This window comes from Equus asinus, chromosome 20 (assembly GCF_041296235.1).
Source record: "Equus asinus isolate D_3611 breed Donkey chromosome 20, EquAss-T2T_v2, whole genome shotgun sequence".
Taxonomy (NCBI): Eukaryota; Metazoa; Chordata; class Mammalia; order Perissodactyla; family Equidae; genus Equus; species Equus asinus.
The window spans coordinates 113,225,800-113,252,212 of NC_091809.1; the positions used below are offsets into that span (position 1 = coordinate 113,225,800).

The 26,413-nt window shown below is 37.2% G+C and overlaps 1 protein-coding gene across 6 annotated transcripts in view; it reads left to right on the top strand.

Moving 5' to 3' along the window:
* QSER1 (glutamine and serine rich 1) overlaps window positions 1–26,413 on the top strand; it is a 76,186-nt gene that overhangs the window by 24,678 nt on the left and 25,095 nt on the right. For all 6 annotated transcript variants that reach the window (XM_044752767.2, XM_070491445.1, XM_070491447.1 and 3 more), the window contains 3 exons: window positions 13,228–13,340; window positions 13,743–13,904; window positions 16,723–20,409. In XM_044752767.2, the coding sequence (XP_044608702.2) occupies window positions 13,228–13,340; window positions 13,743–13,904; window positions 16,723–20,409 (3,962 nt within the window). The remainder of the gene's footprint in view (window positions 1–13,227; window positions 13,341–13,742; window positions 13,905–16,722; window positions 20,410–26,413) is intronic.

Here is a 26,413-nt window from a genome sequence, read left to right on the forward strand (position 1 = left end):
TGTATATGTTATTAATACCTGGATATAAAGCATAAGGCAGCTTATTCTCAATAATATATTCAAGAGTATTTTTTCTTATGATCATATACTGTCTTCACTGCACAAGTTGCCATTTTAGATGAGCTTTTTGTCTCAGCTTTCTCATCTGCCTTCAAACTTAATTTTCTTTGTTAAACAAATTAGATTAAAGTTAGGAAAGAAGTTTTAGGGAAAGAATGTTCAGACTTTTAAAGTAATAAGGTAGAGAGTGGTAACTAAATAATTAGTCTCTCTTCTGGTTTGTTTTAATTTTGAGAAAAATGTCAATTTTTTATTTGGAATTTAAGTGACAGCAACTGAAGGATGATGATACTTCCCTCTGCAAAATTCGACCCCCTTTCTCCTCAAGATTGAGTCAGTACCCACTTGGAGTGTGTGCAGAGGGGATGGAAGACTCAACAGTCGTGACTCTTCCCTTGGCTTCTTCCTCTTTTCTAGGCATTCGCTCCTGTGGTGCTTGGGGTATGTAGGGGGTGGTAAAAGCCCTCTGTCTGTCTCCATACCTCCCATCCAGGCCTTTGGGACTGGGACCTAATATAGGACCTACCTGCCACGGTGGGTCCTGTATTAAATAAATGTACATTTATTCAAAGGAGGTCTTATATTGGCTCAAAGATAGGAATTAGAAACAGAGACAATGTTTTGAGACATGTTTTTTCCCCAGGATAAAATTTTTTAAAAATCTGGCTTTTGTTTGAAAAAAATAAATGACTTCAACAAACCAGTGACCATCAGATTATTATGAGGGTTCTGAAATTTATTTTAAAACTATAAAAATATTATTACAGATTAACAAAAAGTCATTATATGTTATATGGAGATGGGCCACCCATAAGAGATTGAATACCTGCATGACAGCAACCCTATCCAGAACCACCTTCCTGTTTGAAGATGTTGCACAGTTCACGAAAAATTACCCATAATCACTAAGTTTGGGCAACTATAATTTTTATTGAAATGTAATTCACAAATTATATAATTCCCCATTTTAAAATGTACAGTTCAGTACTTGAGAATATTCGCAAGACTGTGTAACTATCACTACTGTCTAATTCTAGAACATTTTTTGTCACCCCAAAAGGAAACACATAGTCACTAGCATTCTCCTTCCTCTTCTCTCCCCAGCCCCTGGTAACTGCAGTGATCTACTTTCTGTCTCCACGAGTTTGCTTATTCAGTACACGTCATAGAAGTGGAATCGTACTATATGTGATCTTTTTTATTTGGCTTCTTTCACTTGGTATATTTTCCACGCTCATCCGTGTCGTGGCATGTATCAGTACTTCATTCCTTTTTGTGGCTGGATACTACTCCGTTGTGTGGCTGTTTTATTTTTTTTATTTATCCATTACTAGTTGTTGGACATTTGGATTATTTCTGCTTTTTTTGTTTTTTTTTGTTTGAGGAAGATTAGCCCTGAGCTAACTGCTGCCAATCCTCCTCTCTTGCTGAGGAAGACTGGCTCTGAGCGAACATCCATGCCCATCTTCCTTTACTTTATGTGTGGGATGCCTGCCACAGCGTGGCTTGGCAAGCGGTGCCATGTCCGCACCAAGGATCCAAACTGGTGAACCCCGGGCCTCCGAAGCGGAACGTGCATACTTAACCGCTGTGCCATGGGGCCGGCCCCTGTTTCTGCCTTTTGATTATTAAGAATCATGCTGCTGTGAACGTTCATGTACAAGTTTTTGTGTGAACATATATTTTCAATTCTTTTGAATATATGTCTAGAAGTGGGATTGATGGGCCATATGGCGACTATGTTTAATTTTTTGAGGGAAGCATGCGATTTTAATTGGTTTTTTAAAATTCAGTGAATGACTGTTGCTGCACTCAAAGCTAATTTTTATATGGAATGTACTCTATTCCATTTTGCTTATATATAAGTTGTAAAAGAAAACACTAATTTTGTAAAATTATTGAGAACTTATTTCCGTGTTGCTCCCTTTGTGACTTACAATAGAGAATTTGGGTTTCAATAATTAAATTCATTGGTTGGTGGCCCAGTTAGATCTCTGCTCTCTCTAGTATTGAAAACTCTGGTACAATGCCTAAAATTAATAAATGTCTCAGGGTATTCAGTTTTATTAGAATGGGCTGACCTGCTAGCTTAATCTTTCATTTTTGAGTCCCCAAGCCTTATCAGGATGCTGGCAATTTGGTAGGCACTCCGTACATGTCTGCTTGAGAGGTAGTTGAGCTTTAACTTCAAGGTGATTTCTCTTCTGAAACGGAACATAGATTGTGATTATCTGTGAGTATCTGCCATGTGCCAGTTACTCTTCTGGGTGCTGGTGATATAGCAGTGAACAAGCAAAGACCCTGTCCTCATGGAGTTTGCATTTTAGTGGATAAGAGGCAAACTAGGAAATTATGTCGAGTATTTATTAGTGCTATGGAGAATAATAAACCTAGAAAAGAGGGTTAGGTAATGTAGAGAGAAAGGATAGAGGAAGGATGTGATTTGCAGAAGGTCTGGGAAGTCTTCAGTGAGGCAAAGTTTGAGCAGGGATCTGAGGGGAAATGAGGGAGTGAATAGCTTTGTGAGTTTGAGGGAAGAGCCAGGAGACCTGTGTTGGTGCAGTAGAAAATAGGAGATGAAATCAGAGGTTTAAGGGGCACCCATTAGGTCACTTAGTGCATTGAGGATTATTGTAAGAACTCTCGCTTTACTCGGGGTGAGATGGGAAGTGATTGGAAAGATATGAGCAGAAGAGTTTCATAATTTGACTTTACTTTTTAAGAGTGACTCAGGCTGAGAATGGGGCTGGGAGGGCAAGGGAGGAAGCAGAGAGACCAGTTAGGAGGTATGATTACTCAGTGCCTGTCAAAGAAATGATTGGAGTTAGTACAGATTTATAAGAAACATAACAAAACGAAAAACCAACAACAGAACCCCCTGATCTTTACAAACTTTGTGTGTGTGTGTGTTTGAGGAAGGTTGGCCCTGAGCAAACATCTTTTGCCAATCTTCCTCTTTTTTTTCTCTCCCCAAAGCCCTAGCACATAGTTGTATATCCTAGTTGTAGGTCATTTTAGTTCTTCTCTCTGGGATGCCACCACAGCATGGCTTGATGAACCGTGTGTAGGTCCACCCCCAGGATGCGAACCAGCAAACCCCAGGCTGCAGAAGTGGACCATGTGAACTTAACCACTTTACAACTTATCTTGATCATTATTCTAACTTAAGAAATTTTGTTTAGATTTGACATGGCTTACAGATTTTTTATTAATGTAGGCTTTATTTTTGAGAACCGTTTCCCCTATTATTTTTACATTCTTATGGTACATTTGTTACAATTAATGAATCAGTATTGATACATTATTATCAGCTAAAGTCTTCAATAGTAGTTTATTCAGATTTCCTTAGTTTTTGCTTAATGTCTTTTTCTGTCTCTCTGGGGGTATGTTACATTGTTTGTCTTATCTCAGTAGGTTCCTTTTGGCTGTGACAGTTTCTTAGGCTTTCCTTCTTGTTGATGACCTTTACGGTTTTGAGGAGTGCTACTTAAGTACTTTGTAGACTGCCCCCTATTGGAATTTGCCCACTCTTTTTTCTCATGATCAGACTAGAGTTAGCGTTTTCCAGAGGGAGATCACAGAAGTAAAGTGTCATTTTCATCACATCATATCCACATGATTTATCATTGTTGATCACATCATAGCCACATGATTTATCCCTGCTGATCATATCATATCCACATGATTTATCACTGTTGATATTGATCTTTAGGTTTCTACACTGCAAAGTTACTCTTTTTTCCCCCCCTTTGATATTGCCCTCTTGGGAAGAAAGTCAGTGTGTGCAGCCCACACTTAAGGATTGGGGAGTTGTGGTCCGCCTCCTTGAGGGAAGATTTTCTTTATAAGTTATTTGGAATTCTTCAAGCAAGATTTGTGTTTTCTCCTCCATTGATTGATTGATTGATTGATTGATTTAATTGAGTTAATGATAGGTTACAATCTTGTGTGATTTCAGTTGTACATTAATGTTTGTCATTCGTGTTGTAGGTGCACCATTTCACCCTTTGTGCCCACCCCCACCCCACCTTTCCCCTGGTAGCCACTAATCTGTTCTCTTTGTCCACATTTTTAGATTCCTCATGAGTGGAGTCATACAGAGATTATCTTTCTCCAACTGGCTTATTTCACTTAACATAATTCCCTCAAGGTCCATCCATGTTGTTGCAAATGGGATGATTTTGTTCTGTTTTGCAACTGAGTAGTATTCCATTGTATATATATATACCACAACTTCTTTATCCATTCATCTGTTGACGGGCACTTAGGTTGCTTCCAAGTCTTGGCTATTGTAAATAATGCTGCAGTGAACATTGGGGTGCATAGGACTTTTGGAATTGCTGACTTCAAGCTCTTTGGATAGATACCCAGTAGTGGAATGGCTGGATCGTATGGTAGTTCTATTTTTAATTTTTTGAGGAATCTCCATACTGTTTTCCATAGTGGCTGCACTAGTTTGCATTCCCACCAGCAGTGTATGAGGGTTCCATTCTCTCCACAACCTCTCCAACATTTGTTACTATTAGATTTAGATATTTTTGTCATTCTAATGGGTGTAAGGTGATATCTTAGTGTAGTTTTGATTTGCATTTCCCTGATGCTCAGCGATGATGAGCATCTTTTCATGTGCCTATTGGCCATCCATGTATCTTCTTTGGAGAAATGTCTGTTCATGTCTCCTGCCCATTTTTTGATCGGGTTGTTTGATTTTTTGTTGTTGAGTTGTGAGAGTTCTTTATATATTATGGATATTAAGCCTTTGTCAGATATATGACTTGCAAATATTTTTTCCCACTTAGTGGGTTGTTTTTTTGTTTCAATCCTGTTTTCATTTGCCGTGAGGAAGCTCTGTAGTCTGATGAAGTCCCATTTGTTTGTTCTTTCTATTGTTTCCCTTCTCTGAGAAGACATGGTGCCCGAAAAGGTCCTTTTAATACTGATGTCAAAGAGTCTACTGCCTACGTTTTCTTCTAGAAGAAATCATTTAATTATATCAGTATGGACCCAAGGATATATACTACTTAATTTATTTGGTCGAAATGTTCCTGCTTTGGTCATTGGGAGCTCTTTAAGTTGGCTTCTGTGTCCCTTTGACATACCTCCATAAATGTAGGGTTCTCCTCCCTCTCTTTTTTGCTTTCTACTTTTGAGCACTTCCTAACTTTCTGGCACTACAAGATCTCTAGACTTGTCTTATATATTTCCTGCCCCTGTCCTAGAATCAGCCATTTCTCCGAGGAGCCCTGGTTCCTTGGAGAATGGCATTAGAAGCCAAGATCTGGACACTAAGTATGCTCTTTGCTCCTGGGTTGTCTTCATTTCTAGGCTGTGTCAGCTGACAGAGCAAGGAAATATATGTGTGTAGATCGTTTTAATATAAAGCATGATTGCTATAATTTTTTTGAGGAAGATTAGCCCTGAGCTAACATCTGCTGCCAGTCCTCCTCTTGGTGAGGAAGACTGGCCCTGAGGTAACATCTGTGCCCATCTTACTCTACTTTATATGTTGGATGCTGCCACAGCATGGCTTGACAAGTGGTGCATAGGTCTGCACCCAGGATCCAAACTGGGGAACCCTGGGCTGCTGAAGTGGAACGTGTGAACTTAACTGCTGCACCACTGGGCCGGCCCCTGATGGCTATAATTTGAAAAGCAGATACAATGGTAGTATTTTGAAAATAACAGTTGGTTATTGTTTTTGTATTAAAGAATTTCAAATTATATTTAAAATGAGTAGCAAAAGAATAAAGTTGGACTCCTACTTCATGCTATATATAAAAATTAATTCACAATGGGTCGTAGACCTAAATGTAAAAGTTAAAACTATGAAACTCTTAGAGAAAACATAGGCGTAAATCCTCAAGGCCTTGGGCAAAGTAATGGTTTCTTAGATATTCCATCAAAAGCACAAGTGACAAAAACTGAATTTGACTTCATAAAAATTTAAAACTTTTGGACTGCAAATGATGGCATCAAGAAAGTGAAAAGAGAGCCAGCCCTGATGGCCTAGTGGTTAAAGTTCGGCACACTCTACTTTGGTGGCCCGGATTCGCCTCCCGGTTGCAGAACCACATCACCTGTCTGTCAGTATCCATGCTGTGGCAGCAGCTCACGTAGAACTAGAAGGTCTTACAACTAGGATATACAACCATGTACTAGGGCTTTAGGGAGGAGAAAGGAAAAAAAAAAGAAAGTGAAAAGATAACCTACAGAGTAGGAAACAATGTTTAAAAATTGTTTATCAGGGACTTGTATCCAGAATATATAAAGAACTCTTACACTTAAATAATAAAAAAAACAAACAACCCAATTTAAAAATGGGCAAAGAATTTGACCGTACATTTGTGGAAAGAAGAAATACAAGTGGTCAGGAAGCACATGCAAAGATGCTCAACATCGTTAGTCAAATGCAAATCAAAACCATAAGATACCACATAACACCTGCTAGGATGGCTATTATAATAAAAACACGGGCAATAACAGGTATCCGCAAACTTGTAGAGAAATTGTAACTTAAATGTTGCTGGTGGGAATGTAAAATGGTACAGCTGTTTTGCTTTGCCATTCCTCAAAATGTTAAACATGGAGTTATCATATGACCTAGCAATCCACTCCTAGATGTATACCCAAGAGAATTAAAAATGTATATCCAGGGGCTGGCCCCGTGGCCGAGTGGTTAAGTTCGCACGCTCCGCTGCAGGTGGCCCAGTGTTTCATTGGTTCGAATCCTGGGCGTGGACATGGCACTGCTCATCAAACCATGCTGAGGCAGCGTCCCACATGCCACAACTAGAAGGACCCACAATGAAGAATATACAACTATGTACCGGGGGGCTTTGGGGAGAAAAAGGAAAAAAATAAAATCTTTAAACAAAAAAAATGTATATCCACACAAAAACTTGTACATGAATGTTCATAGCAGCATGATTCATAAATTCTTAATAGCCAAAATGTGGAAACAACCCAAATGTCCATCAGTGGATTTATGGCTAAACAAAATGTGGTATATCTATACAATGGGATATTATTCAGCCATAAAATGGAATGACGTATTGATGTATCCGTGTTGTAACATAGATGAATCTTGAAAATATTATGCTAAGTGAAAGAAACCAGTCGACAAAGGCTACATACACTATGATTTTATTTATATGAAATGTTCTGAGTGGGCAAATCCGTAGAGACAGAAAGTAAATTAGTGATTGCCATGGGCTGGGTAGAGGGGAATACGGGGAGTGATGCTAATGGGCACAGGTTTAGGTTTGAGGCAATGAAAATGTTCTAAAATTAGATTATGGTGATGGTTGCACAACTCTGAATATTCTAACACAGCACTGATTTGTACACTTTAAATTTTTTTGGAAAGATTTTATTTTCCCTTTTTCTCCCCAAAGCCGCCTGGTACATTTTTATATTGTTGTATATTTTTAGTTGTGGGTCCTTCTTCTTGTGGCATGTGGCACACTGCCTCAGCATGGCCTGATGAGTGGTGCCATGTCCACGCCTGGGATCCAAACCGGCGAAACCCTGGGCCACCAAAGCGGAGCATGCGAACTTAACCACTCGGCCACGGGCTGGTCCTATGTACACTTTAAAAGAGTGACCTTTGTGGTACTGAATTATATATCTAGCTGTCACTTAAAAAAATATTTAGAACAAAATAACAAAAATGAGATACTTGGGGATAAATTTAAAAGATTGCAAAACTTACACACTAAACAACAGATTGCTGCAGGAAATTAAAAAATAAATAGATATAACATAGGCATTCGTTAGAAGACAGTGCTTTTAAGATGGTAGTTTTCCCCAAATTGATGTATACATTCAATGCAGTGTTTTTGTAGAAATTGACAAGCTGACTCTAAAATTTACATGGGAATACCTGGCATAGCCAAAACAATTTTGAAAAAGAACAAAATTGGAAGATTTGTACAACTTGAATCATTCATCAGGCTGTTATTGGCCTAAGAACAGACATTGATCAATGTAACAGAACAGTTTAGAACCACAAATATATGGCTGTTTACTTTTTTGACAGAGATGCCAATTCAGTAGGTAGAGGAATAATCTTTTCAATATATAGTAGTGAGACAATTGCATATCCAAATTTAAAAAATATCCCAAGCCATGCCTTACACCATGTAGAAATAATTAACTCCAAATGGATCATAAACCTAAATGGAAAAATTACTACTACAAAACTTGCAGAAGAAAACATAAGAAAAACACTTTGAGATATTGGATTAGACAAAGATTTTATTAGCTACAACACCAAAAGTACAATTCATAAGGTAAAAAATTGTTCTTCTAATTCGTTGTTATGAGAATGCAAGCCACAGATTGGGAGAAAATATTTGCAAAACATTTATCTGACCGAGGATTTGATTCCAGAATATATAGGGAACTGCTAAAACTCAAGTAATAAGAAAACAAAGATCCCAATAAAAATGGGCAAAAGATTTGAGTAGATAACTTTACTAAAGAAGATTTTGCATGGCTAAAATTTTAAAAAGGAAAGGAAACACCTTACAAACTGATAATACTTATTGCCAATGAGGATGCAGAGTAACTTGACCAAACATAACATTATTGGTGGGAATGCAAAAAGATCTAGCTACTTTGGAAAACAAGAATTTTCTCTGAAGTTAAATATATTACCATAGAACGCAGCCATCCTACTCCTCTGTATTTACTCAAGTCAAATGAAAACTTATGTTCACACGAAAACTTAAGCACGTGTTTATAGGTGCTTTATTCATAATTGCCAAAACCAGGAAAGAACACAGAGGTCCTTCAACTGATAATGGATTTAAAATAACTACCAACTTTTGGTACACCTATATAGTGGAATGCTGCCCAGCAATAAAATGTAATGAATTACTCTTATAAATAACAACATGGGTGAGTCTCAAAGGCATTAAGCTGAGTGAAAGAAGCCAGGCACAAAAGACTACATATTAAATGATTCTGTTTATTTAACATTTCGGAAAAGGCGAAACTATAGGGACAGAGAACAGATGAGTGGTTGCCTGGGGACTAGAGTGGCAGGAGAGGTTCCCCACAGAGGGGATGGGCAGGTCTTATGTTGTGATGGAACTGTTCTCTCCCCTTATTTTTGTAGTGTTTATGCATTTGTCAAAGTCACTGACCTGTACAGTAGAAAGGGTGGATTCTATTGTATGCATATTATACCTCAATTTTTAAAGAAGTTAAAAATATGAACTTTGACCCTTACCTCACACCATATACAAAAATTATCTCAAAATGACTCATAAACTGAAACATAAAAGCTAAGACTTTAAAACTTATATAAGAGAACATGGGGAAATATATTAGTGACAGGACACTAAAAGCACTGACTATAAAAGAAAAATATAATTTGAGTTGATCAGAAATTAAAACCTCATTAGTCAAACTCAGTAGCAGAGAGTAGAATGATGATGGCCAGGGGAAGGAGGAAGTGGGGAGTTGTTCACAGATAGCAAAGTTTCGGTTATGCAGGATGAGTAAGTTCTGGAGGTCTGCTGGACACACAGTGCACAGAGTCAACAGCACTATGCTGTACACCTTGTTAAGTGGGCAGGTCTCATTTAAGTGCTCTTACCACGGTAAAATCAATTAGTTAAGTAAAACTTTTTAATTTAAGGACACTAGAAAAAAGAAGAGAAGCCATCAGATTGGAAGAAAACATTCACAATACATATATCTGATAAAAAATGTGGATCCAGAATGTATTTAAAAAAAAGCGTTTTACAACCCAACCGACAGCTAACAACCCCCTATGTTTTTTTGTTTTTTTTGGTGAGGCGGATTGGCCCTGAGCTAAGATCTCTTGCCAATCTTCCTCTTTTTGCTTGAGGAAGATTGTCCCTGAGCTAACATCTGTGACACTCTTCCTGTCTTTTATGTCAATCATGGCTTGACATGCGGTGCTAAGACCTTGCCTGGGATTTGAACCTGTGAACCCCTGGCTACCAAAGCAGAGGTTTGCGAACTTAACCACTACACCACTGGGCCTGCCCCCCAACTGTTTTTTTTCAGGGCAAACTTCACAGAGAAGTTAAACAGAGAACATAACAGAGAAGCTAAAAGAATAGCCTATAAGCGTATAAAAAGATGCTCATCATTTGTTATTAGGGAAATGCAAACTGAACTATGGTGAGATACCACTATACCTACCTAGAATGACTAAAATTAAGAAGATTGAAAAGATCAAGTGGTGACAGGATGTAATGGGAAAATAGAATGTAGATTCATTACTGATGGTAACGTAAAATGGTATACATATGTACCTTGTGACCAAGTAGTATTACTCCTAGATATTGAACTTACAGAAGTAAAAACATATGTCCACAAAAGACTTGTATATAAATGTTCATAGCAGTTGTATTCATAGTAGCTCTTAACTGGAAACAACCCAAATGTCCGTTAGTAGGTGAATGGATAAGCATATTGGGATGTATTCGTACAATTCAGTGAAAAGGAATGAACCACTCATGCATGCAACAGCGTGGATGTATCTCAGAAACGTTATGCTGAGCCAGCCCTGATGGCCTAGTGGTTAAAGTTTGGCAGGCTCTGCTTCAGCAGCCTGGGTTTGGTTCCCAGGTGTGGAACCACACCACTTGTCTGTCAGTAGCCATGCTGTGGCGGTGGCTTACATAGAAGAACTAGAAGGACCTACAACTAGAATATGCAACTATGTACTGGGGCTTTGGGGAGGAAAAAAAAAAAGAGGAAGATTGGCAACAGATGTTAGCTTAGGGCGAATCTTGCCCAGCAAAAACAGTACAAGACAAAAAAACATGCTGAATGAAAAAAGCCAGATACAAAAGAGTACAGACTGTACAGTTCCATTTATATGAAATTGTGGAATTAGGCAAGCCTAAGATTTAGTAACATTAGGCTTATCAGCGGTTGTCTGGGGCCAGGGAGAAGATGAAAAAGATAACTGCAGACGGGCATGAGAAACATTTTGTCGTGATGGAAATGTTCTGCTGGTTGGTTGGGATTGTGGTTATACTGGTGTATATGCATTTATCAAAAAGTGTGCACACATTGAACTTACACTTAAAATGAATGCACTTTATGTAAATTATACCTTAATAAAAGTGATTTTTAAAGTTAAAAAAAGATTTAAAAGTAATCCTAAAATTGAATCTTCAACAAAATTCATCTCCTATATCTAATTAATAACATAGTCATACAAAGAATAATTAGTTACTTTTGAAACATTATTCTAACTGTATACCCTTAGTGAGATTTAATCTTGGGACAAAAAGCACTGTGAAGAAATACCCTTACTTAGTAGGTTTGTTTTTGGTAGAGGCTGTGTTATAGTATTTTTGGGTAGAGCTAATGAGTAAATATTGATGTAGTTGTGAGCTAGGATTCCAACCATAGGAAAAGGGAAGATGAGGAATACTGCGCTGGATTTGAATTAGAGTTGTCGGTAAGAACTCACGTTTTTAAAGACATGGATTTCCCAGCTTTGTCCACCGAAAAGGCCTAGTAGCAGTGACACCTCTGGCATTGAACACACCCAATACCCAGATCTTGGTTTCTAAATGCCTTTGCGCACTAAAAGGGCTCCTAGTAGAAATGGTTGATTTTGGGTCTGGTTCAGGGAAAATAATAAAGTGAGCCTGAAACATCCTGTGCTAGAAAGTAAGGATGTGTTTGAGCATCAAGGAGGACATATCAAAAGGAGACTGAAGGGACAAATGCTGTACTTAGAAAACCGCCATTTCCAATCTTCAGTGCGATAATTGAATTAAAGTCATGAGTGGATGATGTATAAAACCATTGGCTGTTGGGAACAAGATATTTACACTGTCTTAAAGTAGCACCTCACAGTTGCATACCAATTTCAAAGGAGATAAAAGAACTGCATGGAGAGATTTGGCGGTATCGTAACCATTTCAAGTTTAGCATCATCGGTAATGAGACAAACTGACATTGTGTGTCCTTATGTGATGCAATAAGTACAAAACATCACTTATGTACGTCTCATGAGGTAGCCATCAGATAAATCTAGAATTTGGGGTAGCCTACAATTCAACTGACTTGGATTCCTCAAAAAAAAAAAAAAAAGGTCTGTGTCATGAAATCAAAGGGGATCTGGGATTAGGGGCAGCGTGGAGGGACTGTTCTAAATTTAAAGAGACATAACCAAATGCAACTCCTGAAGTTTGATTGGATCCTACATAGAAAGAGCTTAAAAATCGCAAACATTTTGGCAACATTTGTCAGAAATGGAAATATGACCTCTATATTACATGCTATTATTGACTTAATGTTAAATTTCTTCAAATCTAATAATATTTGGTTGTATAGGAGAATGTCCTATTCCTAGGAGATAAACTGCAGTATTAATGATGCAGTGTCATGATGTCTGCAAGTTATTTTCAGGTGGTTTAGTACAAAAGAAAAAGTGTTTATATGTTGATGTATAGAAAGATAAAATGAATGTAAGAAGTGTTTATGTGTCTCTATAGGGAGTGATAAGTGTAACAAGATACTAACAATTAATTGAATCTGAAGTGACAAGTATTATGGGTTATTGTACTATTTCAGTTTTTCCGTGGGTTTAAAATATTCAAAATAAAAATCAAGGGGAGAAAAAATACCTAATTCTGAATTACTCTCGAAATATACAAGCTTGAAATTTCCCAGGTGAGTTATTGAGATAGTATTAATTATTAATTTATTTGAATTATCTGATATTCTATGGAATGTTAGAATTAGAGGGACCTTAGAGATTATTTTATCTAGTCCCTTATTCATACAGGTGAGAAAATTAGTCTGACAGTAATCAGGTCACTTACTGAAATCTCACTGTAAACCAGTAGCAGAGCTTGGACAGTAAATTCAGCTGTCCTGTTTTCCAGGCTATTGCTCTTCCCACTGTACCGTGTTACCTCTCCCAGTAAAAGGACTTTGTTGGAGGTAAAGTTGAATTAAGGAAAAGGTATCATTTTTCTTCCTAGTATAGCTTCAATATATGTCTCCCATTTTGACAATATTGTCAGACTGTGTTTGATCTATTTATTGATCAGGAATTTAGTCAAAGACTTCTGCTACTTTTAATTATTGCTCTTCTAGAAATATTTTGACCATATCATTTGGACCGTGTGTTTTTGGTCACTTATTTTTATTATCTTCTAGTTTAAGCTATGAAGAAGGACATCCCTCACACTCTGAAGCAGATCTCCTTCAGAGACAGACTTTTGTAGCCTCTCATCAACTTCCTGGATATGCTACCACACCTCAGCCAACCGGTAAAAATTTTCTTGTAAAATATACCAAGAATCTGGGTACATTTAGTGAATAAGATGAAAAGTCAACCTTTACATGTTGGGTTATGAATGTGTGCTGACATAACAGTGCCATGGGAAATGTGTTAAAAGGAAAAGGAGATTAAATGCTTTGTCTTTTACTGATAGGGAATATCTATATAATTAATTAGTTGGGAGATCTTTTTTCATTCATCTTTGTAGATTTTAAGTTATAACTATGCTTGGTCAAATTAACATTTGTTTGCTATTTCAAAATAAAGCAATTTAGAGTTGTAGAACTTTTGGCTTCAGATTTCAGAGCTTCCTTTTTAAAATAGGATCAAGAATATAATTGAATGTTAACGTATATTTTTACTTTGGATTATATTTTATCTTCACATGTAGGTCTTTCAGGAATATTTGATGCTGGTGTGAACGGTGCCAGCACTAACACTAAGGAATCTTCGGTGATGAGTTTTCTTTCTGCTGTGGAGCCACGAGCTGCTCAGGCTGCTGCTTCAGGAACTGCTCTTGTACCACAGCTCAGGGCTCCATCCTGGCAGACAGGTGATTCTTTGTTTTCAGAATTTTTAAATCCTGTAAAAATACTGATAAAAATGTACTTTTTATGGCCTTGTCATTATGGTAGTGTGGCTGAGAGTGATGTTAATTGTTGATTTTCCAGTGAACTTTAAAACCTGGAATTTTTCACAGTTTTAAGGTGGACAAAATTCAGGAAGTTGTTACCAGCAGAAATTCGGTGAAAACTAACAAGTTGAAGAAGGTAGATAATTATTAAAGATAAGGCCTAGATGTAAAGTTTTTATCTGGCAATTTAAGTAGTTACTTGTCTACTTGAGAGAAATAAAGATTAAATTTTCTTTTTTTTTTTCCATTTCAACTTTATTGAGGTATAATTGACATGTAAAATTGTAAGATATTTGAAGTGTACACTGTGGTGATTTGTTATACATTCACACTGTGCAAGAATTCTCCCCTCTAGTTAATTAATGCATCCATCACCTCACATGTTTATCTTTTTTGTTTTTTGAGTGAAAGATTAAATTTCCTTTATTTTAGTGATTTCGGACTGGGTAGGTGCTATAGTAAAAACAATCTTGGGACTGATCTCATCATTAGAGTTATGTAAAGTTATCCTTAATTGGACAGGTTAAATGAATATTTAATAAATATCATTAAAGTTGATATTATATTGTACTTGTTTATATATACTTTTCTAGTTTATTTTTATTTCATTTTTCAACTGTTTCTCCCTCAAAATTATTTGTATATATTTTTATTTTATGCAGGATGATAGGAAGGTTAGTTTTTTTTTAAGGTTTTGTTGTAAAGAATAAGAAGTAGCATATTTGAGACGACATTTTTAAGTGAAAGCTATAGGAAATAATATTTTATCATTCTGATGTAAATCCTATTACTAGAGCTTCTCAATATGCCTTAGTAACATTTTTTTCTGCTTCCAAGGAGAAAATTAATGTTTTAATGTGAAATAAAACAGAATATTAAACAACACAATAGCTTCATTTTTTGCTTCTTGGAATAATTTTCATTATGTATATTTAGTTAGACTTTCTATTCTAGTTTCCATGATTATTTTAAACATTAATTCTAAGTGTTATTTATTCTTTCAAGGGTAACTAGATACTTTCTGTCCTTCTGGTAGGAATACATTTTTTTACATGTAATGGAAAGAAGTGAGAAAAGAATGTTTTTGAAAGGGCCAGAGAATCTTTTTTCCTCCATTTTTCTAAAATGAAAAATAGTTTATTTAATGGAAGCTCACTAAAAAACATGTAAACAAGAAAAAGCTATATAAAGTGAAAAGTGATAGTTCCTAACTACAGTCTCACTCTTTAGAGAAGAGTTCATAGTTTGGTATTTATCCTTTGATATTTTTGTATATCAAAACATGTGTATCCACCTAACCAGTGTTTATGGCAGCAGTATTATTAGGATACGCCATAATTATTGGATCAATCCCTTGTTGATGGACATTTTGGCTGTTTCTTATTATTATACACAATAATTATAATGAATACAGGCATACTTCAGAGATATTATGGGTTTGGTTCCAGACCACTGCATTAAAGTGAATATTGCAATAAAGTGAGTCACATGAATTTTTTCCCAGTGCATATAAAAGTTATGTTTACACTATACATCAGTCTGTTAAGTGTGTAATAATATTTTGTTTTAAAAAATGTACTTGCCTTAATTAAAAAATACTTTATTGCTAAAAAATGCTGACCGTCATCTGAGCCTTCAGTGAGTCATAATGTTTTTGCTAGTGGAGGGTCTTGTAAAAAATGCGTTATCAATGAGGTGCAGTAAAGCAAAGCGCAAGAAAACAAGGTATGCCTGAGTATCATGTACAGATATCTTTGTGTCCACTTATTTCCCTAAGATATATTTCTAGTAGTGGAACTTTTGGATTACAAGTTTGTACGGGTTTTTACTTTTGCTGTGCGTGGCTGGAATGTTGTCCTGAAATGTTAACAATCTCTTCTTGAAAGTACTTTATTGATTTCTGATCAGCCTTTTATGATAAGCATGCTTCTATTCTTATTGGAAGTTGTTCATAGGAAGTCAAAACTTGAAATGCAAGACAGTTTTGAAATGTGCCTATTTTGATAAAAGAAACTTTGTAGTGTTAACCTTACAAATATTTTTAGATTTATCTTGTTAAATGTAAACAATTTAGTTTCAATTTTAATGTTATGAACATTTTAGTTTGTCCATTGGTATTTTGCCTTGAGGTTTCAGGGTAAATTAATCACCAGAGATTTTGCACATTTTTTTTCCCCCCCAAAGATTGGCACCTGGGCTAACAACTGTTGCCAATGTTTTTTTTTTTTGCTCCTGCTTTTATCTCCCCAACCCCCCGACCATACACAGTTGTATATCTTAGTTGCAGGTCCTTCTAGTTGTGGGATGTGGGACGCCGCCTCAACGTGGCCTGACGAGCAGTGCCATGTCTGCGCCCAGGATCCGAACCCTGGGCCGCCGCAGCGGAGTGCGCAAACTTAACCACTTGGCCACGGAGCCGGCCCCGATTTTGCACGTTTTTGCTGGTTTCTTCATTTTCAAATGGCCTTCTCTAACTGTGTATAAACTCATATTCTTATAACAATTATAGATATGAATTGCTGATACTTTTGTAACTTTGTTTTTGCTTTAAGCTAGCTAGCTGTTTTGAAATATAATTTTCAAAAGTTACATACAGAACTAATTTGTCAGGCTTTTCCGTGTTACAGAGATTCTGATGAGTTGAAGGTTATATAAGTTATCTAAGTCTCTAGTATGAAAACATATATGTAAGCATTTGCTGTAATTGCATAAACATCCTCATGTTTTCTCTTCATAGGTGTGCATTCCTCAGTGGCAGCTGAGCTCTTTGTTAGTGGACCTTTGCCAACCACTGGAACACTTCCACCCTCTGCCCTCTCTGCTTATCAGCATCCCACCGCCTTCAGCAATAGAAACTTTGCTACCACTTCACCTTTGGTGCTTCAGGATTCAACTTTTAACACTACGTCAAACGGAATTTTAAATCCTCATGACCCTTTGCTGCAAATCAAAACTTCCCAGGGAACTGTTCCAGCTGCTTTGGCATTTGAGCGCCTGGGAGGTTCTGCGTTAAGTAACAGCACACCACCTCAGTCTTCAACATACCGCTCAGCTCAAGAGTCTGCACCCCATCTTTTACAACCTCAGTTTAGTTTGTTGCCTTCAGCAGTTGGGGGAGCCCAGCAAACTCCTCAGGCCTACAGTTCAACTCTCTTTACTAGTTCTGCTGCTTCCATTGAAAGAGCTCTTCTTCGAGAATGTAGTGTTATTAAACACCATCAGCGGCCTTCAGGTACCCAGTCTGTTCAGGCACAACTGACTGGTTCACAGCATCCTTTACATAGTTATCTGTCAGGTGCAGGTGTAGTTAATTTTCAGGAAACAAGCAGGCAGTCCTCTTTATCCTGTAGCCCAGTTGGAGATTCTTCTCAGGTGAGCAGTGGAGGATTGCAACAGAAGACCTCTCAGGTCTCAGTGGAACTTGCTCAGTCTTATTCATCTGCAATTCCGTCATCAGGATATCCTCCCTCTACTACAAAAGTGAAAGGCTGTTCTTCAAAACAACCACTAACATCAGCTAAGACCCCCAAACCTCAAAGTATAATTCCTCCTGTACAAACACTAAGCTATTCCAAACCTTTACATAACCAGAGTTCTGTTGTATCAGGCCAGGCACAGATCTATTCTACAGCACAGCTACCAAGCCTTTTATCAGTTAGTCAGTCCCAAAATTATGGCTTAGTACAGCCACATAATGTGCCATCGATTGTTCATTCACAGGTTTATAGATCCAGCAAAGTTGAGAAGTTGCCATCCTTATATAAAACCTTGGCCTTTTCTGGGTCATCTCAGACTATAAGTTCTGAAAATCAGACACTTAATTATTCTTCTAGCCAGCAAGAGGTGTTATCTTCAGTTACAAATGGGAATTACCCTGCTCAGACAAGAGATCTGTCTTCAGCTAGCCAGTCACAAAGTTATTCATCTGGTCACTCTCAGGGTTTATCACCAGTTAGCCAGACACAGGTTAGTTATTCATCTCAATCACAAGTTTTGTCAGTTGTTAGTCCTTCGGAAAGCTATGCTTCAGGGCAGTCCCTAACATTAACAGCCCCTTCTCTTTCCTATTCTTCCACCTCTCAGGCTCAGAATTTGCCTGATTCTAGCCCAACCCAGAATTATATTTCTGTGCATTCTTCCCAAAATGCTCAGACTCAAGAGTCATCATCTCCCCAGTCTCAAAAGTTTTTGCCTGCTGTCCAGTCATCATCTTTTGCATCCTCTACTCATTGTCGGACATTACAGAATAACATACCTTCCCCCGATCCAAAGTCTTACGCTGAAAGAAAACTTGACTCGAATGTGTACACGTCTTCAAAGCAAGATGATTTTCCAATGCAAGAGTTGCAGGTATTACAGCCGCAAGTATCTCTTGAGTCATCAACCCAAAGCCTATCTGATGGGGAAGTTGTTCAAGAATCAGCTTATAAGGTGTCAAAGGCAGAGGACAGATATTCTCAGAGTGTAATCAGAAGTAATTCTCGTCCTGAAGATCAGGTTGTTGGGATTGCCCTACAAGGGTCAAAAAAAGAAGAAAGCGTGGTTGGTTCAGTGACACAACTTAACCAACAAATTGGCCAAGTCAATAATGCAGCACCCCTTGATATTAAGAAGGCAACTAATTTAATGCAAACTCCACAAGTAAGGTTGAATAATAAAGACCTAAACCAGCAGCATTCTCTTATACATAAGGTACGTGAAACCAAGGTCCAGGAGCAACATGATCAAATAATTAATGCCTCATCTCAGATTCAAATTCCCAATCATGCTTTAGCGCATGGCCATCAGGCATCTCTTCCCAACACACAGATCCTTTTAGACTCTGCCTGTGATTTACAAATTCTTCAGCAGTCAATACTGCAGGCAAGTTTAGGACAAGTAAAGGCATCTTTACAACTACAGCGTGTTCAAAGTCCTCAACAAATAGTACATCCTTTCCTTCAAATGGATGGTCATATTATTCAGAGCAATACTGATCATTCTCAGCAGCAACTCCATCCTCAGAATTCTGACATTATGAAAATGGACCTCTCTGAGTCTTCAAAACCATTGCAACAGCATCTCACAACAAAGGGCCACTTTAGTGAAACAAGTCAACATGATTCAAAAAATCATTTTGTTTCTCTTGGCTCAATATGTTTCCCAGAGGCGATTCTTCTCAGTGATGAACGACATATTTTATCAAATGTAGATGATATTTTAGCAGCTACAGCAGCAGCTTGTGGGGTTACACCTTCTGATTTTACCAAGTCAACTTCAAATGAAACCATTCCGGCTGTTGAAGATGGTGATTCTAAATCTCATTTTCAGCCGTCGTTAGATGTCGGGCATGTGGCTTCAGATTTTAACTCCATAGCAGCTACAGTAGGAAAGCCACAGAGTATAAATGATATTCCCTTAAATGGAAATCAAGTTACCATAAACCTTTCACCAGTACCTGCCCTTCAGTCCAAAATGACTCTTGATCAACCGCACATTGAAACACCTGGCCAAAATAAAGCATCTAAAGTAACTTCACCAGTGGTTGGACCAAGTCATGAAGTCCAGGAGCAAACTTCTGGCCCATTCAAGAAACAGCCTGCTACCAGTCATGAATCTGAAGAAGATAGTGAAGTTCTTGTTGATAGTACATTAAATAATAACAGAAAGCAAGAGTTTGTTTCTAGTAGCAGAAGTATAAGTGGAGAGAGTGCTACATCAGAGAGTGAATTCACCTTAGGGGGTGATGACAGTGGGGTGGCAGTGAACCCAGCGAGGAGTGCGCTTGCACTCTTGACCATGGCCCAACCTGGGGAGGCAGTCAGTGTCAAGATTGAAGACGAAAACCAAGATTTAATGCATTTTAACCTTCACAAGAAAAAAACTAAAGGAAAAGGGCAAACTAAAGAGGAAGACAACAATAACCAGAAACAGCTGAAAAGACCTGCCCAAGGCAAGCGCCAGAATCCAAGAGGGACAGATGCATATTTGCCATATGCTCCTCCTCCCTCGGAGAGCTGCCATGATGGTTATCAGCATCAAGAGAAAATGAGACAGAAGATCAAAGAAGTAGAGGAAAAACAACCAGAAGTCAAGACAGGATTTATTGCCTCTTTCTTAGATTTTCTGAAATCTGGTCCCAAGCAGCAGTTTTCCACTCTTGCTGTCCGAATGCCTAACAGGACTAGACGACCAGGGACCCAGATTGTCCGTACGTTTTGTCCCCCGCCACTTACAAAGACTTCATCAGCAACACTGTTAGCGTCTGAAACTGGGCGTCACAGTCCATCAGAAAAAGTTGATAATGAACTTAAAAACTTAGAGCATTTATCTTCATTTTCTTCTGATGAAGAAGATGCTGGAGTATGCAGTCATGATGTTTGTAAAAGCGCCTCTACTACCTTAACTACTTTGGATACTGCTTCTGAGAAAAAGAAGAAAATGGGTGAGGTTTTAAAATTTAGATTCATAATTATGGCTTTCCACTGTTATTTTTCTGGCTATTGACTGTATTTTAAGCTTTTTTGTCTTGCAGCAGGTCTGCAAATAAATTTTCAGGATAAAATGCATGGGTAGGTATCCTAGGGACTTATTTTTTAAAATGTTCCTTGCCCCTAGGAAAGTTCTGGGTTTTAGGTTGAGTAGTTCTAGTTTTTCTTGGCTTTTTACCACATGCAACATATCTTACATAGTATGCTATCCTGACTTCTCTAATTTGAGACATCTTGAGGTGGCTTATGGATATGAGGCGTTGTATTGGGGGTCCTATTGTAGTATAAAATGGCATATTTTCTTGGTATGCTGATTTTACCTGGACATTAACATTTTGCTGTTAAATATGGTTATGTTGTCTGCAGCATGCACATTAGTATAATTAAGATAAAATTTAAAAATTTTGTGCTGGCTCCAGACTATATGCCCAAATCGTTGGGTGTGTGTTTCGCTTTGCTATGTAGTTAAGGGAACATTTATAGGAACTGTTTTAAGAAGCGCTGCTTGATGTAAACAATTGACAAATACAAAAGTTGCTATTTTAAGGAATATACTAAGGAAAAAATATTTATAACAATAAAATAGCTACCACCTCTGTTCCAGGAACTAGTGGCACGGTTGTGAGATATGCATTGTCATCTCTAGTCTACAGATGATATAAGTGAGTAAATGAATTACCCAAGTCCATGCAGCTGGTAAGGGACAGAGCTGCAGTCTGAGCTCGGTTTGTCTCATTCTGGAGCCTGTATTCCTGCCTAGCTCTTTTGTGTAAATAGATTGGTGCTTGAAGAGTTAAACTTTGTTTTGTGATATATTTCTTAGCTTCTGTCTGGACTTGAGACTATCTTTAACTACTAAAGTGATATAGAAACAGTTGGTCTCCCATATAATCAATTAGCATAAATGTCTGCTAATACATTTCCAAAGAATTCTCCTTTTGTTATACAGGGAAATTAGCGTGATGATTTGAGACCTCTTTTCTTTGCTGCTGTAAGCGTTTAATGTTACAAACTTCTCTCTAAAGCCCTGCTTTAGCTGTATCCCACAAATTTTATTTTATTATTTATTATTTTCTTTCAGTTCAAAATTTTAAAAATTCCCTTTGGTGCTTCCTCTTTGATCCCATGAGTTATTTAGAATTATATTGTTTAATTTTTAAACATTTAGAGATTTTCCAGACATGTTTATTGATTTCTACTTTGTGTAATTTCATTTCTTTTAAATTTGTTAAGGTTAGCTTTATGGTCCAGAATATGGTTGATCTTGATGAATGTTCCGTTTGCACTTTAAAAGAATATGTATTCTGTTGTGTTCATTGTTGTATGAGTGTTAATTACTTCAAGCTGGTGTTTAGTGTTTCTCAGGTTTTCTATATCCTTGCCGATTATCTGTTTACTTGTTCTGTCAGTTACTGAGAAAGGAGGTCGGAAGTCTCTATTTGTGGTTTTGACTATTTCTCCTTTTATTTCTATAGGTTATTGCTTTATTTATTTTGAGCTCTGTTTTTAGGTGTGTATGCCTTTAGGATCATTAAGTCCTGGAGAATTGAACATTTTATCAGTATATACTGTCCTCCTTTATCCTTGGTAATAATCCTTATTCTGCAGTCTGCTTTGCTGGCAGCATAGCAACTCCAGGTTTCGTTTGATTAGTGTTTGCGTGGTACATCTTTTCCATCCTATCTGTGACAATTATATTTAATGTGGGTATTTCGTAGACAGTATATATTTCATTTTTGTCTTTTTAAACTCTAATCTCACATTCTCTGTCTTTTAGTTGGTATGTGTAGACCATTTACATTTAATATAATTATTGATATAATTATATCTTCCATTTTATTGTTTTCTGTTTTCCCCCTCTGTTTTGTTTCCTCTCTTATCTTTTTTCTAAAAAAATTAAGCATTTTTAGTATTCATTTTTAAATTTAACTCTGCTTTTTTGGGCTGTGCTTTTTTGTATTATGTTTTTAGTGCTTGACCTAGTTATTACAATCCACTTAGAGTTAATATTTTTATGATTTCAAGTAAAATGTTAAAGCCTAAAAACCATACAGATTCTTTTACCCTTTTACTCTTAGGTTACGTATATTCTATATATTGCATCCACATATATTGGAAACTCTGATAGAGTAGCAATTTTTGCTTTCAATGGTCGTATGTATCTCAGATAACTTAAGAGGAGAAAAATAGTCTATTTCGCCAGATATTTATAATTTCTGTTGCATTTTCTTTATTCCTGATGTTCCAGGTTTCTCTCTGGTATCATCTCCTTTCAGCCCAAAGAACTTTTCCTTTTTCAGACCTTTTCTTTTTCTTTGGTTTTCAGCAGTGTAATTATTTGTCTGGAATAAGGGTTATCCTGTTTGGAGTTCACTGAGATTCTTTAATCTGTAAAATGTATTTCTTTGACCAAATTTGAGAAGTTGGGAGGCATTATTTTTTCTGCACCAACCTCTTTCTGTCCTTATGGGCCTCCAATGACACGAATGTAAAACCTTTTGATATTGCTCCTGTTCATTTTCTCCATCTTTTTTTCCCCCCTCTGTTCTTCAGGTTATATAATTTCTGTTGGTCTGTCTTCAAGTTTATTGACATTTTGGCCTTCTCAATTCTGCTATTGAGCCCATCCAGTGAATTTTTTATTTCAGATATTTTTTCAGTTCTAAAATTTGTATTTGGTTCTTTTTTTTCTAGTTTCTATTTCTCTGCTGGGAATTTGCATGTTTCCATTCATTTCAAAAGTATGTTCACCTTACCTCATTGAGTATGATTATAATAGCTGTTTTTCAAGTCTTTGATAATTCCAACATCTGAGTCATCTTGGAGTGGTATCTGTTGATTATCTTTTCCCTTTGAGAATTAGTCACATTTTTCTGTTTCTTTGTTTATTGAGCAGTTTCGGATTGTATCCTGGACATTTTGAGTACTATACTGTAAGACTGTGGGTTCTATTAAAATTCTCTGGAGCATACTGATTTGTTTTGTTTTAGCAGGCAGTCAGAGCATGAGTTCTGTCTCACCTTTGAGTTGTGATTCTAGTATTAGTTCAGTTTTCAGAGATTTTGCTCTATTGCTTTGGGTGTTTCTCAGGGGTTAGTCTGGAACTTGGGTGGTCGGTAGACTTTGTCATAGTTTAAATCTCAAAGGCTTTACTCTCCTAGTTTGGATCTACTCTGCATATGTGCACTTTAGGCATGAAACTGGGATTTGTGTGGGTTCATACACAAAATTAGAGGATACCATTCTCTACTCTCGCCTCCCTGGGAATTTCCCCACACTAACCAGCTCCCAGAGTTTCCTTTCCTAGTCATTTAGTTAGAGAGTTGGAATTTTTCTTGTAGTTTTAGCTGCCCATGCTTTGACACAGTTCTGTACAACTAGGACTACCGTTGGGACATTGCAGTGAGAGAAGAGAAAGAAAGAACAGAGAATCCCCCTACACTTTATTCTCCCAGCTTTATTGAGATATAATTGCTATAGAACATTCCTTACACTTGTCAAACCACAGGGGCCCAGTTTTTTTCGTTTTTTAAATTATAAGACCCATGGTTTTTTTTTTTTTTTTCCTGGGAAAGAGTCACCCTGAGCTAACATCTGTTGCCAATCTTTTTCTTTTGTGAGGAAGGATAGCCCAGAGGTAACATCCACCACCAATCCTCCTCTTTTTGCTGAGAAAGATTGGCCCTGAGCTAACATCTGTGCCCATCTTCCTCTATTTTATATATGGGACGCCTGCCACAGTGTGGCTTGATAAGCGGTATGTAGGTCCATGCCTGGGATCTGAACTGGTAAACTCTGGGCTACCAAAGTGGAGTGTGCAAACTTAACTACTACACCACCAGGCTGACCCCTGTTGCCAATCTTCTTTTTTTTCCTCCCCAAAGCCCCAGTACACAGTTGTATAATCTAGTTGTAAGTCCTTCTAGTTCCTCTATGTGAGCCGCCACCACAGCACGGCTGCTGACACATGAGTGGTGTGGTTCCATGCCTGGGAACTGATCCTGGGCTGCTGAAGCGGAGCGTGCAGAACTTTAACCACTAGGCCATCAGGGCTGGCTAGGGGCCCTGTTTTCTAGATTCCTCTTGAATACCAAAGTGACCAGTGTCCTGTCAGGGTTAAGATGTCTGGTTCATCACCACTGCATTGCATTGCCCTCTGAGCAGAGCCGGGAGAGAGGAGAAAAAAGAAATGGCAGTTGCCCCCACACTCTTACCTTGCATGGGGTTCCTTTCCCCACTTATCTGTCCAAAAGAACAGATTTTCTTGGAGTTTTTATTGTCTGTACCCTGTGTAGTTCTGCATAGAGGTCACCCTGTGCAGAACTCTGGTAAATGCCAGGTGGTAAGAGAGGAAAGAACTTGAGGAATCCTCCATGTATTGTTATTTGAGGTTGGGTTTCCCTCCCCAATCTGCCTGCTGTTACTGACTTTTCAGTCTTTAGGGAGTTGTGTGTTACATTTTGTCCGGAGTTTTTATTTGTAATAAGTGGGTGATAATAGCCTCTAGTGGGCTTACTTCCTTTTGGTAGACACCAGAACCCTTTCGTGAATTTTTAAAAATTCATTTTCTTATCAATTACAGTCATTATTTCTGATGCTCAAATTGCCCTGTAATGGGCCAGTAGGAGCCCCTTCAATGTTTGGAGATTATGTTGAATTCATAAATTAATTTTAAGGGAGAATCGATATTTTTACAATATTGTCTTCTCATCCACTTATGGAAAATGTTTTTCTACTTATTCAGATTTTATTTGTCTTTTAGCATTATATCATTTTTTCCACATAGATATTATTTATTATAGTTTTAGCAGTTTTTAAAATATGATTTTCCCCATGCTGTTTTCTAATTGGCTGCTGATGATGTATGGGAATGATTGATTTTCATATTTCCATCTTGTGTTTGGCATTTTGGTTGAATTTTTAACAGTTTTTCCACTTGATTCTCTTGCATTTTTAGGTAGACTGTTGTATCTTCTAAAAATAATGTAGTTTTATCTTTCTTTTCCTCATTTTTTTGTAACATCTTATTGGCTCAGGCCTCTGGTAATAGTAGCAATGATAGCAAGCATCCTGACTTCCTCCTTGATGTTAAGTAAAATATGTAGGTTTGACTTTGAAATATATTTGTTGTCAGTTTCTGGTATACTGTAATCTTTAGGAAACTTTCCTTCTGCTTTGAGATTTTTAAGATTTTTTTAAAAAATTAACAATGGGTATTGAATTTTGTCATATGCCTTTTTGAATTTCTTCTGATAAATCTGCTTCTTTTTTCCCACATTAATCTTACTTGATTTCCTAATGCTGAACCTTTCAAAAAAATTTTCTACAATGAGCTCTGCTTGGTCATGATGAATTTTTTTAATCCATTGCAAGTTTTAAATTGCTGTTATTTTGGGGGGGATTTTTACACCTAGATTCATAGGTGAGATTGGCTTGTAATGTTTTTTGTCTTCATCTTGTTCACTTTTGTATTCAGGAATATGTTGGTCTTATAAAATAAATTGGGAAAGGTTTCTTTATCTAAGCTTTGAAAAAATTTTCTACATACAGTAGGCATTTGGTAGAACTTTCTAAGAATATATCTGGGGCTTTCCAGTTTTTTCCTGAGGTAGTTTGATCTATCTGGGTCAATTTAAGAAAGGTGTGTTTTCTAGAAAAATCATCCCTTTCGTTTAGATTTTAAAATTTGGTGTTACACAGTCGTACATAATATTCCTTATTAAGCTTTAGTCTCCTCTGTTTTTGTAGTTATGTTCTCTTTCTTGCTCCAAATGATTATTTGAATCTTTTTCCTTACCAGTCTGTGAAAGCTTTGCCTATTTAATGGTTCTTTTCAAAGAACCGATGTCCTTTTCTTTTTTTGGTCCTGTTATCATTTTTTCACTCACTTTTTCTTAATTTCTGTTTCTACGAATTCTGTTTCCCTATCTTCCCTAGGTTCAATTTCGTATTCTCTCT